This window comes from Patiria miniata, unplaced genomic scaffold (genome assembly GCF_015706575.1).
Source record: "Patiria miniata isolate m_02_andy unplaced genomic scaffold, ASM1570657v1 HiC_scaffold_8, whole genome shotgun sequence".
Taxonomy (NCBI): Eukaryota; Metazoa; Echinodermata; class Asteroidea; order Valvatida; family Asterinidae; genus Patiria; species Patiria miniata.
In genome coordinates, this window is record NW_024037075.1 from 11106793 (window position 1) to 11120749 (window position 13957).

The window sequence follows — 13957 nt, forward strand, 5'->3', positions numbered from 1 at the left end:
AGTGCCCTCTCCAACACCAAAGTGAGTGCCCCTTTTAACTAGCGGCTGTAACGAGTGCCTTTTTAGAATTTCGTGCGTGTGCCTCCCTGAAAAGCACCACTATAAGCATATGAGATTTTACTGAGAGGCCAATAACCCTGCATGCACAGTATGTGGCCCAAACCAGCTGGTCCGAACTAAATAATATTGGTGGCGCTATTCCCATAGTCCACACGCGAAAGCGGTCCAAGTACATGTACGTCCTAGTCCTAAAAATAAAATCCAAAAGAAGTGGACTTTGCTTTTCTGAGTACGGATTGTTGTTCGTTATCTGTGCGAGCTGCTTCTACCAAGGCCTCTGTTCCATTTTGTACGGGGACCCGGTAAGTGATGGGGAAGTGTTTGTTCCGTGATATAGCAATAAATTGTTGACCAAGTTACTCCAGAGTCCATGGCACAGTCAGTAGTCCTATTACATGTATATTCATGGTGGGGCCGCGTCCGAATGTCAGACAAGTCGACCGTTGAGACAACTCGACTCGGGACAAGTCGACCGTTGAGACAACTCGACCGTTGAGACAGGTCGACCGTTGAGACAACTCGACTCGGGACAACTCGACCGTTGAGACTGCTCGACTTAATGGAAATGAATACACGTGGAGCAGAAAAAGTTGCACAAATCTGTGGCAAGACCGATCACGGGTGCGGCGCGGGCATACTCGACGTACAGAGGGCGCGGCAAATGGGCGCACAGGGCTGGCAAAAACGATGTCACCGTGCACGGTACGGCCACGTTGACCGGGGATGCGCGCACGTGGCCTTGAAAAAAAACCGAACGATGTGCACGGACAATCACGCTGCGCTATATCGGCTCTGTTATATGCAAAAATAAAAACTCATGTGTCATCACTCCCAAATGGCGATCAGCCGCCGTCAAAATCCCCGGTACTATCCCCGAAACTAGGCCCAAAACATGCGAGGCGACTTGTCTCAACGGTCGACTTGTCTTTCCATTTATCGCACATACGGTCGAGTTGTCTCAACGGTCGAGTTGTCTCAACGGTCGACTTGTCTGACCCCCCCGCGTCCGGCGATGCCTGTATGTCGTGTAGGCCTAGCTACTTCTGGAATCAGAAGGCTTCTCTCCGTCTGCCTTCTGATTCCAGAAGTATCGTGTAGCTAGCTGAACACAGAACAGCCAGTACTCAGTAGGCCTACTTACTAACATTGGCAGGTTTCATTTTGTGTGAAGAGTCCATGGGGTTTGATGAGGGAAATTGTGTAAAACTTTAACACTGGCACTGCAGCAGGTTCAAAAGCCAAGATGGCAACTTTGAAAGCTTGATGCAATGAAACTTAAGCTTGAAGCGAATTGGCTGATAAAACATTTTTTTCTTCTAGTTTTTGATCAGCTAATCAGCATCATGCTTTCATTGTGTCTAGTGTTAATGTTCACGTGTATTGCATATAAAAAACTTGCAGACATTTGTTCAACGGCACAGCCCCACTGTGCTTTGCCACAAAACACATACATTTTGTACCTCTTCTGAACTTTCGCATGTTAAAAAGGATTGATATATCTCTAACCATATCGCTAAAAAAAAATGGCCGAGGGAATGGCAGTCATAGAATGCCGTCCTGCTGATTTTGAAAAACAATGAGGCTTTTTTTCATTATTCATTATTCATTATTCTGAAGTACTAACCACACCAGAATCAGGTAAAATCATAGGTAAACAGCTCTATATATGCAGTATACCAATTTACACATAAAATGTTCTTTCCACAGCACAGCTAGAAGTAGCCATATCGCCCCACACGTGCGCTTGCCATAAATCAATTCCCCAGAGGGGGTATTCTAATTGCTCAATTGCGACTTCCCTACTAGTCTTTTTCCGGTCGTTTCCATGCTTGCGCGCTGTGCGGTTCAGATGACAAATTGCATGATGTCACTACGTGGACATTAAAGGGGCACTAGGTCCTGAAATCCCCGAAAATGTTATGTTTTGGATTGTTTACTTAGCCTATTTCAAACATCTGGTCGAAAGGAAACCAACCTAATGTCTTACCGTTCCCGAGAAAAGACGAAAAAAAACCCCGCTTGTTTACATCGGACATGGCGGAGTACGAATACGTTTTTCGTGTCGTTCTCGTGCACGCTATACACGTTGTGTGTCTCTGGAACAGCGCGCGGTGACCAATCACCAATGCAAAAAATTGTGGTTTCTTCAACACTTTACGTGTACGAATGAAATCACAACTAGCATCCAAACAGCTCGAATTTATGGGGTCGCAAAAGTGGACCCAGAAATTTGTTCTCGCACGCATAATACAGGAATAACACAAAAACGCCCAGTTTTGAAAGGATAGTTGTGTGGATGTTTATATCCTACTTTTAAAAGTTATTTCCGATTATCATCATCTCGTTCAAAGCGCGTTTTGTAGCCCAATTGGGCTGTTCCAGGACCTAGTGTCCCTTTAAGAAAGTGTTTGGGAAAACGGCCACAGGCAGTCGTTGGTATCATGCAGTGCTATAGCTTGAGTAACTCCAGCTCTAATGCCTATTGCATTAGTGCGATAGGCATTAGAGCTGGAGTTACTCAAGCTAGCAGCGCTAGTGCTGGTAACTGTGTGCAATACATTGTATGCACTTATTGTATATGTACCGCGTGTTCACCGTACTCTGTACGCGTGGGCAGATTGGGTTTTGCGCCAATGTGGTACACCGAATACGACTATTCTGCCTTAGAAAAATTGTGTAAAGCGGATTCTGATAAAATTAGAAGTAAACTGATGTGGCAGATTAATATTCTGGGTAAATAATGATTTTTTTTGTAAATAATGAAAAATTTTGGCGGCACCTTTCGGCACATGCGGGCGGTGGATGGTATTCTATGACTTTCATTCCCTCGGCCTAAGCATTTGAAAGTATAACCATACTCTTCAAGATGATCACATTTTTAATGTATAGCATGGTCGGGAAGGATAACAGTCAACTTGTCCGTTTGCCAACTCGACTCAACCAACTCGACCGTCGTACCAACTTGACCGTTTACCAATGGCCTTATTGGTAAACGGTTTTGTTGGTAAACGGTCACGTTGGTCGAAGTTGAGCTGGCAAATGGTCAAGTTGACCTGACACCTTTGGGAACATTGGGTCCTTTGTGAGTTGAAAAATGCCAATAAAAACACAAACAATTTTGGTTTCCTATGGAGGTCAAAATGTTTTCTGGCCGTATTCCTGGTGTTCGGTCACTAAAAGGAACAGCAAAATTGTTTTGTTTATCGCACCGAGCCATATCACACCGCAAAATAAAATGTACGAAATACTCTTTCTAACAAAAAATATTTTGATTGGAGGAGAGGAAAGAAGGGCTTTTCTTAACCCTTTCCTTACCATGGGCGACTTTTGTCAACAAGGAAGTACTCCCTGCTTATTCCCGTGGTCGACCAGGAAACCACACACAAAACACACTCAACACAGTATATTCACTACTTTTCAGAAAGGCGGTATGTTGTTGTGTTTTGCCGCCCATACATCAACCATATACCAGCTGAAAGAGTGTTTTCGGATTGTTCCAATGGTGTAGTTTATTCACAGTGTTACCATTAATAAATCTACGAAAAGAGCTTCAGAAGTATCCACGCACAATTTGAGGTATGGAGTGCCATTTGGTCATGTGGTGAAATGGCTTACAGTTAGATCAATGATGACCAGATGCACAAACAGGCATAACTTTCATATATTTGCACACGTGGACTTCATTTTTACATCACATAAAAGAGTAAGCTTCAAGGAACAAACTTTACACACAACACCTATGATTTTAACCACTCCTTGGCAGTGAAAATCTGGGTTGAGAAAAAGTGATTTTTCAACATGTTGTCATTTTTTCACGCTCTAGTGATTTCCGCATGACTGAGCAAACAATTTGGTCCTGGGGAGAGCCAAGTCAATAAACAATGTGGTAATTAAAGGGTCAAAGTACATGTGTATTAACCAGCAACTACATGAATGGTTATCAATTTTGAATTCCATATATATCATGTATATCCACAGTCCACAGGTTGCTATCCACCATGGTTGTACTTGCGAGAGCGATCAGTTTCCTCACGGCCAACTCCACCTTAGTTGGCCTCGTCTGCCTCACAATAACCTTCATCTATCTACTCAACAAGATCCTCAACAAACTCATGATCACCTCAAATTCTCCTAACCCGTTTGCCATGGACACCAGGCGGCCTCCACAGCCCCTAGAGAAGGACCATGCAGTCAAGGATAAAGTCCTCAAGCAGGGTAAGTTGGGAGAATTGGTAATTTTCTTTTTAAAAAGTGGAACTATTTTTAAACTAATTTTATAGGAATGGTGTGATTCACTCACTAATGGAACATATTTTTTTTTTAAACTCTTTCCCACGCTAAACCAGGTTTCACTGCACAGAAGATTCCTGACAATCTGGATGCCATTGTGATCGGTAGCGGGATGGGCGGTCTGACTACCGCCTCTATCCTGTCTCGTATCGGCAAGAAGGTCCTAGTCCTAGAACAACATGACCAAGCTGGGGGCTGCTGTCACATCTTCAGGGAGAAAGGCTACGAGTTTGACGTTGGTAAGACTTGCAGCTGAACAGGCCACTTAAACGTTTCAGTTAAATCACTCACATCCTGTCTTGGTCCAATGGTTACAGTGTTTGATACTGGTTTGTACCTTGATGGGAGAACATGCTGATTGTGTTTATGTTCTTGGGCAAGACACTTTACTTCAATTGTCTCATTCCACCCAGTTGTATAACTTGGCACCTGTTAAAAATAAATTCTGTCACGTTACATTTCGGGAATACGAAATAAAATTAAAGACAACCCTCACTGTGACGTAGGGACTAGGATCTAAATGTCTTGACGCCGCTTTCTTGGAGCCACTGATGGGGTATCCCGCTTGGCAAAACAAACTTCAGATGAAAATCGGGCACATGCATTACAAATGGGAGATTTTTGAGACGTTTGTGGCAGCAAATACACTGTCCTTTGTCCATTGTTTGCGTCATATTGAGCATGCGCGCTGTAGCTTAAACATGACGTAAACAATTGAAAAGGACGTCTCAAAAGTCCCCCATTACATTCATTTTGGCTAGTATCTGGTCCTGCCGAACAAAACAATTCTCTGCTCAACAAGTTGTGAATTCATCACCTCCGCAAAAGTGACCCCCTTTTTTGAAACCTGCGCTCAAGTTGCCTTTTCTACTCTCCAAGACGAAGTCAATTCAACAGGTTTTGTTTATTATGTTTTCAAAATCCAGGCATCCATTACATCGGTGAGATGGCCAACAACACCATCTCCAAGGTCCTAGTTGACCAGCTGACCGACGGCCAGTTGCAGTGGGAACCCTTGGACGAGACCTTTGACACTGTGGTCATCGGTAAAGAAGGCAAACAGCGTCGGTATCCGATCAAGAGCGGACGGAATGACCAGTACCGCAAGGCTCTGCTGGAAAGCTTCCCTGGAGAGGAGAAGGCCATTAACAAATTCATGAAGATGTTGCGGGTAATTTCTCTTCGTGTTTTTCTGACACCAAAATGTAAATTTGACATCATTTTTTTGTAGACGTTATGCTACCTCCTAGAATTTTCTAGGTGACTTTCATGAAGTTTATGAGTATAACGTGATGATTTGTATGCCCCGCGGCGAAGCCGAAGGGGCATACTGTTTCCGCCTTGTCCTTCCGTGGGTGGGTGGGTGGGTGGGTGTGTGGGTGTGTGTGTGAGCTTGTCTTACATACGCAGTGTGGACTTCCGAACAAAAGACGTCCACATAATGTAGGTAGCAGCGACGAAGTGTGGACTTGCCCACGTCCACACAGTGTTTCCCCATTTCTGGAAAACAGGTTTAGAGGCATTTTTGGGTTAGGTTTATCCGTAGCAGAATGAAGAGAAACACTAAAGGGAATCATTGAAAAAAATTGGGTTGTAAGAGTTTTCACAGTTTGAGAAAAATGAGTTTTTCCACTGGTGTTCCTTAACTACACGAAAAGAAAGGAAAGTCCACACTAGGTATGTGAAACAAGTCTGTGTGGGTGGGTGGGTGGGTGTGTGGGTGTGTGTGTCCGGACAAATCTTGTCAGCGCGATAACTTGAGAAATACTTAACATATGAACTTCAAATTTGGTTTGTGGATTGTTCTTGGTAATCCTAAGAAGCCTTTCACATTTGGGGCCAAAAGGCCAAAGGTCAAGTTCACAGTGGCTAAAACAATAGAAATCTTGTCAGCGCGATAACTTGAGAAATACTTAACATATGAACTTCAAATTTGGTTTGTGGATTGTTTTTGGCAATCCTAAGAAGCCTATTGAATTTGGGGCCAAAAGGTCAAGGGTCAAGTTCACAGTGGCTAAAACAATAGAAATCTTGTATTTATTCTGAGATTATAGGGATTAGGGATTAATTCATATAAAACCTACAGAAGACACTAATGCTGTCAATGAATGTTCCATGTGACCAAGGTACATGTAAGTTGATGTTAAAAGAGTGGTGTTATGTCATGGGAACAGTCACGGTTGCGGGGCATTTGTGTTTGTAAACACACCTGACTTGTTTTTAATGTACATTTAGTTATGAACTAGAAATTTATAGTTTGTTTTCTGTCATTTTTCAGGTACACAGATGATAGTCCTGACTTTCATCTTCTCTGAATCACTGATCCTAATTTCATGACTAGTATGCTGTGTTTCAGAAAATGTTCGTAGATTTTATCGTTGACCATGTTGACCTGAGGTTTGACCTGAATATGCAAAAGACAAGGGAGTCTGTTTTTGTGATTTGTTGGTATTGACAAAATGCATCACTTACCAATAATTTCAGACGGTGAAGAGACAGTCTCTGATTGCTGGAGCTTTGAAGCTTATCCCCAAGAAAGTCTGTGATTTCCTGATCCATTACGGCATCATCAACTTGATCTCATCCTACTTTACCTATGCTGATCGCACTCTGAAAGACGTCATGGACGAGCTGACCGACAACGAAGACTTGAAGGCCGTATTGTCCTACAATTTTGGAGATTATGGTAAGATTTGTAATTCATCACAGTGGGTGACTGATTGTAAACTGGCGGAATGAGCTGGGCAGTGCTATTATATAGGATTACGCCATAAATCTGGGCCCATTTGTGTAGACCAGATACACGAAAATACTACCGCCGAATAGACATTCTGATCAATTTAAAGCCCGAGTCTATCATGTGCAGCTATCCAAAAAGTAACTGGCGTAATTATTGTTGAAAAACATACTTGGTTGAAAGATAGTAAGGGGACTAAACTCCCTGTGAAATTATTCTTTCCGGCAAGCTGTCATTTTGAAGAAATCAACGAAAGAAGGCCTTTCCAACGGTGCGTCTTAAGAAGCACCGTTGGAAATGTCCGTTAGTAGTTCGTTTTTTTTATTCGGCGAAGCGCGCGCAAGCGTTGAAACGACGCACACATGCGCGGTTGCTACAATTCGTCGGATCAGTGCTTGACATTGCGTAGATGCAATCGGCTCAATGAGAACGTGTCTCGGACGCTGAATTCAGGCCCAATTCAAAACATGATTCAGCAACTTTTGATTTCAAATCGAGATCCTAGAATGCTGTTTTTCTCGGAATATACAGCTGAAGCTGAGCTGAAACTTCATCAGGTTATTTGTTCAGCACCCTTCTTTAGATCTTGAGCAGTTTTGTTGCCTCAAACGAACAAAATGCACAAATTACAAATGATGGACTATATCTTTAATAGAATTCGGTGTCCTCTGGGACCAAGTTTACTAGATTTGTCGAGCTAGTTCTTCCTTTCCACAGGCACTCAGCCCTCCAAGACCAGCTTTGCCATGCACTGCCTCCTCGTCAACCACTTCTTGAAGGGCACCTTCTTCCCTATAGGGGGCGCTAGTGAGATCGCCTACCATATCATACCTACCATTGAGCGTTCTGGAGGGAAGGTGCTGGTCCGTGCACCAGTGACGGAGATTCTGCTGGACAGTGAAGGGAAAGCGTGTGGTGAGTAGAAGGTTTCTCAATTTGTGTTTTCTTTGAGTTTTTTTGGAAGTTGAAGGGAACGTGAGACAATGTTCTACGGCTGTGCAGTTTTCCTTTAGGCATTCGTACACCGCAAAGAGTCTCCTGCACATGAGAGCTATAAGAGGAGACAGCTAGTTGCCCATTCTTATGCGCACTTATGGCATAGATGATGCTTGATTTGTGTACTATTGAATGTCCCATAGCGTAGCTGCCAAGAATGTTGTGGCAATCACTCACTCACTCTACCACATAGACATCTGGGGTCCATCACGCTGATCTCCTGTGTCCGCTGTTTGTAGCCTGGTTCCAGAGCCTGTCAACCTTGCTGGGCGGTCCCAGTTGCTCGAGCCAGGATGTCTTAAGTCGGCCTCGGGGTCCTGACCGGCCAGGTGCTGGGGGAATTCTGCCCTGCCATGAATGGCGATGTTAAGTGCCTTGTGTGCCGGGATATTGTCGGCGAGGCGGGCATTGTGACTGAAGAGAGCCTCTCTGCGTTGGCAATGCCGTTCAAGTATTTGACGTACATCTTTATGCCACTGCTGAGGGGTACTTGCATAGGTACATCATACTCAACCCTGTACTTGAATGTCCAAGTTGTGTCTTGATTTCTCGTCATTAGGTGTGAAGGTTAAGAAGACGTCGGGTGATGTGGACATCCATGCTCCCATGATCATCTCAGCTGCTGGAGTTTACAACACATTCCAGAAACTTCTGCCCTCCAAAGTCACGTCTGCTCAGAAACGTGGGTACTTCACTCTTATCCTAGAATTGATAGGCCAATTGCATATCCAGTGTTACTTATTGGCCTGTTGTGTGATTTGGCATGTGATGTTGCACTTCAATGGTACATTCTGTCACATTTATCGGCAGGTCATAAAAGTGAAATTCTGAGAAAAAGACCTTTAAAGTATTGAATTTTTATTCCGCCCCCCCCCCCAAGATCTTGGCCATGAGTGACGAAAAATTTTGAAACTCAATACATGCATAGAGCAACTCATCCTGAACATGCCCAAGAAGTTTCATGACTATAGGTCAAAGGGTTTTGGAATAATGGCTAATTAATTATTCATATGTATGAATGGTAATTCTGCTCTGTGTACACGACGTATATGGTAAAATTCAGTCAACCTGTGGTCTGATTTTTATGTTTTTGTTATCAAAAGATGCGCAAGTCTCGAGGCTAAAAAGTCATAACAGCTCGGGTCGCGGGAAAAAAACCCAATTCAAGGCTATTGCGGAAAAAGTCGGGGGGGGGGGGATTCCGGCCCTTTTAGGGTAAAAAAAAAAATTAAAAATTGATTTTTTTTTCATTTTTCTCCACAAAGGCCTGTGCCCAGTTCTGTCTCATTTTACCAGATTATTGTGGATGTGATTGTGATAACTGCACAGAGCAGTTTCAGAATGGCCCTTTACAGATTCCTAATAAAAAGTTGTTACATTTCTTTCAGCTATCGAGAAGCGTCACAAGGGAGTTCAGCACGGCGTTGGTGCCATGTCGGTCTTCATCGGCCTGAAGGGAACCAAGGAAGAGCTCGGACTACCAGCGGGTCAGATCTGGGCTTTCACAGATAACGACCATGATAAGAGTCTGGAGGAGTACATCAACCGAAGCGCTGAGGATGCAGGGAAGGACGACATCCCACTGCTATTCATCACCTTCCCATCCGCTAAAGATCCTAGCTGGGCTGAAAGATACCCAGGTTAGTTAACCCATTAGCACTTGTACTACATTGTATTACATTGTATTACATTGTATTACATTGTATTACATTGTATTACATTGTATTACATTGTATTACAATGTATTACATTGTATTACATTGTATTACATTGTGCTTATTCTGTGATGAATCCATCAAACCATATAGTGTTGTTTCTGCTGGGGCGGATGAGGTGGTACAGGGAGTAACAGGCAGGGCAGTTTGGGGTTTACAGAGACGGGTTAATCCTTCAGTGATTTCATTCCATAGAGTTTGGTATTTTTGCAATTTGAATCATCTGCCAGTGGCTTTTAGAATTGGTTGGATACATATTTCTCTCCACTTACAATTTTTCTTTTCTTAATCGGGCATGATTCCCAATCAGGCAAGTCTACCTGCACCATGGTGACCCTAGCCAAGTGGGAATGGTTCTCTAAGTGGGAGGAAGGCAAGATGTCCAAACGCGGCGAAGAGTACGATAAGATCAAAGATGCTATCGGTGACAAGATGTGGGAACAGTGTCTATCCTTCTACCCTCATCTGAAAGATAAGGTGAATTCAACCTTTGACCTTAACAGTTGAAAACTTTATAATATTATTTGGTCTGCTTGCAGTGGCCAAGGTTACCATATAAGTTCGCATGATCATTGCACCTCGTTGTTGATTGAGGGCGCTGTTATCCTGGCACAGCCTTCAGATCAGCCGATTGACTTATCTAAGGGAAGCATGCAAAATTAAACAAGGGTTACATAATTCCATTTGTTATCCTGAGGTACCCCACAAAACCCTTTATAACCTTGTAAAACCTTGCGGTAAACATCAAGTTACCACTGGTTTAACACTTTCCTTACCATGGGCGACTTTTGTCGACAAGAAGTACCCCCCTGCTGATTCTCATGGGCGACTTTAGTCGACCAGGAAACCTCACACAGAACACCCTCAACACAGATATATTTACTACTTTTCAGAGAGGCGGCATGTTGATATGTTTGGCCGCCCATACATTAGCCAAATACCAGCTGAAAGAGTATTTTCGGATCGTTCTAATGGTGTAGTTTATTCACAGTGTTACCATTACAAAAAAAATGAGGAAAGTGCTTCAGAAGTATCCACGCACAAATTGAGGTATGGAGTGCCATTTGGCATGTGGTGAAATGGCTTGCAGTTTGATAAATAGAACCAGATGAACAAACAGGCATAACTTTCTTATATTTGCACATATGGACTTCATTTTTACATCACATAAAAGAGTAAAGATCAAGGAACAAACTTTACACACAACATCTATGATTTTAATCACTACTTGGCAGTGAAAATCTGGGTTGAAAACAAGTGAGTTTTGGACTTGTGGTCATGTTGTTCACGCTCTGGTGATTTCCACATGACTGAGCAAACAATTTGGTCCTGGGAAGAGCCAAGTCAATAAACAATGTGGTAATGAAAGGGTTAAGTTTGCATTCTCCCCTAATATGCTATTGACGCAATGTAATCATGAAGCTGTCAGCAGAAAACACACTTTGCAGATTTTGCCCCTGGTGCTTCTAGTGTTGTGTATCTAGAACATTGTACATGAAGAGGGTTTTATAGGGCAGGTCCGTTTCAAACCCTTGAGTCCTTTGATCCATGCAGGTGGAGTATTTCAACGTTGGTAGTCCAGTCACCAATAAGTACTACATCCAGTCCATGAAGGGAGAAATCTACGGCTTGGACCACAACAAGGAACGCTTCAGCTCCAAGACCTGGCACACTCTGCGTCCAGAGACTGACATCCCTAATCTCTACCTGACCGGTGAGACCCAAACATTCTGACTACATTGTACTTGTTCCAAAGGAAACTCGATCAAAATGCACATTCGTCCTTGGATGTGTTTACATCATGAGTATTTCCAGTTTAGCTCCTTACATTACGAATTGTTATTTTATTTATTTTTTATTCATTTTATGTATTTCTGGTAATGAAACAAAGGATTCCTCAAAAGCGCCCTAGGCACTGTAGCCCGAAAGCCTGAAGAAACCTGTGGAGAGAAGACAGTGAGAAGTAATTACAGTTTTAGAGGTGGGAGGAAAAGCCCAGAAGAATATTCTGGGGAAAACCCACAGAATCAGGTAGGGACTGAAAACCCGATCAAACATATTGGCCCAGGCGGGATTCGAACCCGGGTCACAGCGGTGGAAGGCAAGAAAAGTACCGCTACGCCAACCTGACTCCCAACAACCAAAATACAGTAAACTCTGGCTAAGTCGGCACTCTCGGGACCCCAGAATTTGTGACGAATGCTGATATCTGCTGTAAGTCGTCATTTTGCCGGCTTACATGAATGGTCTTTTGTACACATGATTCGTTGCACTAATAGGCTTCGATTTACCCTGGATTGTCTCCTTAATGCTTGAGTTGAATCCAGCAATTGTATCACCACGTTTGGGGTATTGATAGTGGAGACCACGATACATATGTACGTGCACAGCAACGAATTAAATGTGTGCGTGGTCTGGTATATACCACGTACACATTGACTGCAGCACTAGTCATTCAATAAGACGACCCCCAAAATGGACAATGCGCATGCGTACAGCCTAGAGGGGGTACTGGTATTGATATGCTCACGATGCGCATATATGCGATGTATGCAGCAAAGATCCTATAGCGCCGCGTAGTAGTATGCAGTAGGACACCCTTTTTCAACACCGATGCATGCAGCGATCACAGGCCGTGCGAAACCACTTTTCACTCGACACTTTGCTAACCGCAGTACAGGAAGTCGATGCCAATGCATGATTTGTTGATTGCCAACTTACACAAAGGATTTTGTAACGCTTTTTATGGAAAGGGGACCGAGAGTAACACGACGACTTGAGCAAAATGGCGACTTATAGAAGCCGACTTAGAAATAAAAAATTCAATGGAAATGCATTACGGACAATCGGGTCTTCAGTCAGATGGCCGACTTGAGTGATTTGACGAGTTGTACGATGTCGGTTTAGCCGGAGTTTACTGTAGCTACGCGTCAGTGCATGCACAAAGTAAGGAGCCATACAAACTGTGAACTCAGAAACAACAGATGTAAAAAGTCTGGTAACTTTGTTTTAGTTGTGTTTCCAAAAAGTTGGAACCCATCTAAGGGATAGTGCCGATGTGCAAATGATAACTTGCTAATTAATTGGACCTATTTCAAAATTCCTTTGAACTCGTTGCCCGTTCCATGTAGCACTGTGTCTATTTTCAGATTCACTCAATCTGACAAGTTTGGATGTTTGTCCTGTCTTTTCAGGCCAAGATGTGATGACCTGTGGTTTTTGTGGGGCGATGTTCTCGGGTCTGATCAGCTGCTGCAAGATTCTGGGTCGCAACCTGATGGCTGACGCCGCAGCCCTGAGAAAGAGGATCATCAAGCAGAAATAACATGGAGAACAAGTCAACCTTGTACCCTTGCAGTTGACTCAGATCAACTAGCAAGAACAACAATTTTGGCAAATGTTTAATTCTTTCTAAGGAGAGCAGCTAGAATTTTGCTATCTGTTTTTAATTATTTGTTAATTTTTTTCCAGAGAGTTACAAAATTATAAATATATTAAGCACTTTCACGGTGATATGTGCCATCTTGCTTACGGGGCAAATTTACACATGTTAGTTGTTACTGTCTACGGATCATCATTTGAAAACTTTTGCACTTCCAAGTCATCATGGGTTCATTCCGAAATGTGCCCATGAAAGTGCTACAATAGGTACCTTTTGTTCAAACCTAATCAGACGCCAAACTCAAACTGTCGTTTAAAACCCTGCGCAGCGTTTACAAAAAAACTATACAACAACTCGTCAACGGGGGCCCTCTGGGCAGCAGGTACTTTCCCGCACTACGCAAGACCCTATTCATAGCAATACAACAAAAAGCCATGTGCCAGACAGTGTCCAGACAGTTGCCAGACAGTGCGCTGGAAAGATAATTGACTGGTGGCTGTGGTATGCAGTTATGAAGGGAGATGACTGTGTCAAGTTACAGGTCTTTGTATATGTTTCAATGAGACTTGGCAGGAGGCCTGGTCGAAAGTTTGTTGACACGGCCTGGGTGTAGCCCTGGCTGCAAAGTTCATTGAACCAGCTGATTTGGCAATGGTTGAATGAGGATTAGATAGGAGGTGACCGTCATTGGCCCTCAATTTCTTTTTTTATTCAAAAAATTTGGTCACCTGATGCCCCAGGGGCATCAGGTCACTCCACCCAGGGTAGACAGTTTAC

At 43.3% G+C, this 13957-nt stretch overlaps 1 protein-coding gene across 1 annotated transcript; it reads left to right on the forward strand.

Moving 5' to 3' along the window:
* The first annotated feature begins 199 nt into the window (after positions 1 to 199).
* LOC119719837 (all-trans-retinol 13,14-reductase-like) lies at positions 200 to 13495 on the forward strand. Its single transcript, XM_038189333.1, has 11 exons — positions 200 to 362; positions 4039 to 4275; positions 4407 to 4589; positions 5277 to 5521; positions 6835 to 7036; positions 7805 to 8002; positions 8643 to 8765; positions 9472 to 9723; positions 10109 to 10275; positions 11353 to 11512; positions 12993 to 13495. The coding sequence occupies exons 2-11, from the start codon at positions 4059 to 4061 to the stop codon at positions 13121 to 13123; spliced, it is 1878 nt and encodes a 625-aa protein (XP_038045261.1). The 5' UTR covers positions 200 to 362; positions 4039 to 4058; the 3' UTR covers positions 13124 to 13495.
* Positions 13496 to 13957: the final 462 nt, after the last annotated feature.